Genomic DNA, 5,286 nt, shown 5'->3' on the forward strand with positions numbered 1-5,286 from the left:
CTAAATCTTGAGTTGACTGAATTACTCTGAACTGACTGGAAATTCAATTAAACTGACTGTGGACTTTGGCTAAAATAAAAGAAAAATATTAATGCAATTTTGTGGATGAAATCATTTGTCATTTGGGGAGGAAGGAGGAGGAAGAATGCAAATCTTGTAGATACCATAATAAGAAATATTAAATTCTTATTGATTATATAAGATAGCAGGCCCTGAGGACAGAAACGGAGGTGTACAAACTGCTATTCTGAACCCCTGCTTGGCAGTGTTTCAACCACAATTCCCCAATTCATCCAGCGGAGGCTTTCTGCTCCATTAACAAATCTTGCTATGCTACTCATAATTACGACTTCAAGCAAGCTATTACCTATCCCAGGCCAATTACATTGCTTAAAAACATGTCTCTGGGCAATAGAACATTTGAAGATAAAGGAAAAAATCCTAACAGAGGCATTTCAGACAGGAAGATAAAAATGCAAGGGCGGGGGGTGATCAGATTTTCGTTAAAGGAAGTAGGTAGTAAGCAGCACTGTGGAAGGACACCAAATAGGTAATAGTTCACTGTATCTACCTTTAGAACTAAATGAACATAAGACTATAGGGGATAATACACTTGGACTACTCTAGGATGCAAACAAACATACACTTTTAACACTACTATAGCAAAATTCATATTTCAAAGCAAATAATAAATATGCTTCATACAATTATCCCACCCTAATGATCCATTGAAGAAAACATTCTCAGGACCTCATATAAATAACCCTTTATTAGCTTTGTTTTAATTGCTTTAAGAACCTAGAAAAAAATTTAGGTCATTTGTTAAAAAATAAATATCTTATTAATTTTAACAGTAAGTCTTCCTCTAGTCTGCCCATTTTGTGATTACTGAAGTTTTCACTATGTTGTAATAGCAGAAAATAACCAAACACAATGAGCATAATGTACTTCTAGCTTTATATACCATCCTGCAAAACAGCAATACAGAATGGGTAGCAGTGCTGACCTATTCAAATGATTAGAAAAATCCAAAGATACACTAGTAGATTGAATATGATATAATCTTTATTATGATTAATTTCATTCCATTAATAGCATAATTTCAATGACCATTAAAGCCCAAGATAAGAATTCAGGAGTTTGAAGTTTGCATTTGCTATTTCAAGATTTCCACCCACTCTTAATAGTTTCCATCTAAGTGGTACTTTTTACCTTTAGACATGCTGATTTACTTCTCTATTGTCTTGTACTTTGCCTTATGGCACTGTCATGAATTCCTTCCTAAGTGGTAGAGCCAGATTATCTCATTATCATTCTCTGCAGCTCACAGCGTAATCTGCTCTTCCATACCTGACCACACACACACACACACACACACACTCAGAGCAAGCACCTTTCAGATCTCAGATGCTCCTTGGCCTAGCTTTCATGGATGCTATTCAGATGCTGCCTTGGCATGGTATCCTCACTCACCAGAGATCCCTTCCTTCCCCTACAGAGCTTGTGCTCACTTGGTTTGATGGTGGGGAGTAAATCTCATCTACTGGTCTTCAACTTCCACCCAGAAAGGTCACTCCCAGATCTAATCACAGTCTAGATTCTCTTTCTGGACTGTGCCTGTAGCTACATTATCTTCCCAGTTCTAGTGCTAGGCACCAGAGAAACAACAAACTAGACTCATTATGAGGAGTTTAGCCTCCTTTCATTTACCCCCACCTTTCATTTACCACCATATCTCTAACTCCTTTTAATATACCTGGACCACTGATAATTTTTGAGTGATTGATTTTTGGTCTTGCTGGGCTCTTTACCTAGCTTTTAGCTGTTGCCCACTTTCCCACATGAACCCCCAGCTGGGGCCTCAGCCTCCTTTTCTAAGTCATACCCTCTAGAAACAATTTTTTTTTAAGCCCAAGAAGTAACTGCTGCCCTGGACTTTGCCTGTTCACCAAGTACACTGGCTTCTCTGTGACTTCATGACAGATCCCAAAGAGTAAATGAGGCCACATACTCATTTCCACTCTCCCTGTGCCTGCTCTGCCCCTGTTCATAGCAACTAAAGCCAGGCTCATAGCAAGAGACCTGCTTCCAAGTGAAACTTTGGTTCCCAGGCCTGGAAGTAACAGCCAATGTTTATTGAGTGCTCACCATGTAACAGGGACAGTTCTAAATATCTCATGGGTGTGACCAGTAGGATGACAAGTATTTCATTTAATCCACAGTGAGGTTTACCAATACAAACAAACAAACAAAAAAAAACCCAGCCCCCAAAGGCCTTAAACAATAAGGAAATGTATTATCTCAATTCACTAGAGGTCCTAAGGTAGAGTTGGCTCCAAGTATGGTACAATGACATTTGGGCAGATATGGGTGAGAAGGAGAACTTGGAACTCCTCAAATCTTCCTGAAAGTTCCTGGCTGGCAGAGGTACTCCCCACATCCCCTCAACCAAGGGTCTCTGATTTAAATTTTAGATAACTTAACCTGAGATAATGACCTCTCAAAGGTATGCAGATTCTCCTGAGCACCCACTGGACTCCCTCAATGTCTCCAAGACCCCCAGGCCCACAAGATTTCAGCATAGCTCAGCAGGGTAAGGTCAAGTTCAGGAGACAGCCCAGCATCTTGCCAATTTTCATAGGCAGGAATCTGGGGCACATGTGTAGGTGAGGATTCTAAGTGTGTCAGCCCAAGGAAGATGAATTAAGATCAGGCTCTATTTATTATGGGTGCATTTATCCCAGGATGCACAATTTAATATTAGCTCAAGCAGCTGAAAGGGGCATTAAAATAATGTTCGCCATTGTTAATTAAAGCCTAAAGTCAATAGCACCCCACAAGCAATAATGATTAATGGGCAGAATTTCCCTAGCAGTGTTGAGGAAGGAAATTAAAGGCTCTGGAAGGTAGAAATATTGTATGTATTCAGATTTACGCCTGTTGTCCTAGTCTAATTATTAATAATGCCCTCTTTCATTCTCAAAATTGTCCCAATTTGGGATGGTGTGCTACACACTCAGCTACCCTTTACCCATGCCACCCTAGAGGCCCCAGAGGCCACTCTTTTCACTAGTAAGAAATGCCTTGGCCAGGGGAACACCAGAATTCCTATAAAGTCCTGTGTTACCTGTCCTCTGCAGCCTAAAGATGAAAGTGGGAATAATGGGATTCAACTAGGTTCCCTGATCTCAATGGGAATAATGCAAGTCAGGGTAGAGAGATAGAGGCCAGTGATATCCCTTAACCATTAAAAGACACTGATGGTGTTTTTTTCCGTAGTGCTTGATATTTATTGAGAACGCAAGTGCTTTTTCCAGGTAGTATTGAAAGCTGGGCTGAGTACCTGTTTTTGTTTGTTTTGTTTTTAGCATTTTTGTCCAAATGCACACATCTGTGGGACTACTGCAATTTTTAGGGGAAAATGACAGCCATGCAGAACTGGCGCATAGGAGAAAAGAAATGTCAACAATTTGGCTGCCAGGCACAGTAGATTCCAGCAGCAATCTGGTGGGGGAGGGGGAGGACTCTGGAAATGAACTAACCAGGTTGAAAGACTGGCCCCTTCAGGGGTTGGTGTGATGTCCAAATCAATGTCCAAGGAGGGGTAGCCGACTCAGGCATCTTCTAGGCTGCTCCTTATCTCCAAAGGCGGTGGTGGTCTGTTGTTGCAATGTAGTGGATCGTGGTGTAGTGACAGCGTAGGTCTCTGGGCAGATGCAGGGCTGTGCAAAGGCCAGTTTGTAACAGGGATTCGCCAGATAGCTGGGCTCAGGACACAGTCCAAAGTAGCAGGGGTGCGTCCTGGGGCAGGCCACAGTGGGTGGCAGCATGCTTCAGAGATAACTCTCAGCCCCAACAGCAGGAAATCGGAGCACAATTCTTGAAACAAAGACAAGCACTACTGGGGATGAGAGAGGGAAGCGGAGAGCAAGGGTAGAGAAGGAGAAGGGAGGGCTAGGGGGAGCATGGTGGCTCTGGGAGGGGCGGAGGAAGATAGGGGGTAACTGGCAGGCTTCACACCGCCCCCCCTCGCCTAGGCCCTAGGGTCTCAGGGCCTAGTAATTATCTACTTCATCGTCATCGTCGTCTTCTTCCTCATCCCAGCCAAAACACTGTTTGAACTCCTCGAGGAAGGCCCGGTAATCGCTTAGGAGGGGGCTATCCATCTCGATGTAGGGCACCACCCACTCCTCAGCTTCCCCGGTGAGCAGGCTGATTAGGAATGCCACTTTCATGGCGTCGTTGCAGAATCGGTTCTCGTTGACAAGCATGTAAGATGTCGTCTGCACGATAAACTCGGGGAGACGGGAGGTCTCGCCGTCAAACGTGTTGGGGAAGGGCACTGGGCAGCTGGGCGGACGTACCTGGCGCAGCAGGGTGGCCCTTTCGCACACCAGCAGGCGCAGCTGTTCCATCAGCTGGTTGTTCTCGATGCTCAGGGCGCGGTGCCTCACCAGGAGAGCCTGCAGCAGCAGCACCAGCTCGTCCACCATGGCGAACAGCTCGGAATGGGGAGGCTCGCTTCGGGTTCCGATGGATTCAGAGAAGGTGCGCACCAAGGCCGCGCAGGAAGTGCGTGTCCGCAGAGACGCCGTGGCCCAGGGAGAAAAGCGAGGATGAAGAGGTCCCAGCGGCTGCGCAAGTTCCGCCCGCAAAGGCGCTTTTGAGGCCCGGGCGCAGGCGCCGCCCAGGTTCCGGGGAGAGGGGGAGGGGCGGGTCCTGGGAAGACGCCCACGCTGCGCGGGGCGAGGCCACAGGGGGAGGGCGGGGCTGAGGCGACGTAATGGAGTGGGCGTGGGCAGGGCGTGGCTGAGGTCCAGTACAGTGGTTCTCTAGGCTCACAAATAAAGGCAGGCGGCTGCAGCCCTTGAGGTGGGACTTGCATTTGCCAGGATCTAGCAAGCCTTAAAATCTTTGTCTCAGAGAAGGCCAACCTGCTCAAGTTTAAAGAATTAACTACTCTTCGACGCAGCCTACTCACACAATTCAATACCCCTTGGTGGGCCTGTGGCCATTAGATTTCGTTTGTGTGATGTTTAACACATTTTCTCACTTATTTAAATTTTACACATCCAGTAGCTATTAGCACTACTGGCCACAACAGTGGGAGTCACACATTGTTTCAGTTATGAAAGACCCTCCCCCCCCCCAGGCGCCCTGTCTTTAAGACAAAACAAAATATTTAAACAGGGATTTTTCTTTAGTTGGGAAATAATATTGTGTATCTCTATCCTTTCTTATTTTTATTTTTCTAAATAGTGAAGTATAAAAAGTTCTGCAAAATTA

General features: G+C 45.3%; 1 protein-coding gene across 1 annotated transcript; it reads right to left on the reverse strand.

The window, feature by feature from the left end:
• Positions 1 to 1,082: 1,082 nt before the first annotated feature.
• On the reverse strand, positions 1,083 to 4,679 carry LDOC1 (LDOC1 regulator of NFKB signaling). Its single transcript, XM_079764738.1, has one exon. The coding sequence runs from the start codon at positions 4,491 to 4,493 to the stop codon at positions 4,056 to 4,058; it is 438 nt and encodes a 145-aa protein (XP_079620864.1). The 5' UTR covers positions 4,494 to 4,679; the 3' UTR covers positions 1,083 to 4,055.
• Between the last annotated feature and the right edge of the window lie 607 nt (positions 4,680 to 5,286).

This window comes from Cnephaeus nilssonii, assembly GCF_951640355.1.
Source record: "Cnephaeus nilssonii genome assembly, chromosome: X".
In the NCBI taxonomy this organism is placed as follows: Eukaryota; Metazoa; Chordata; class Mammalia; order Chiroptera; family Vespertilionidae; genus Cnephaeus; species Cnephaeus nilssonii.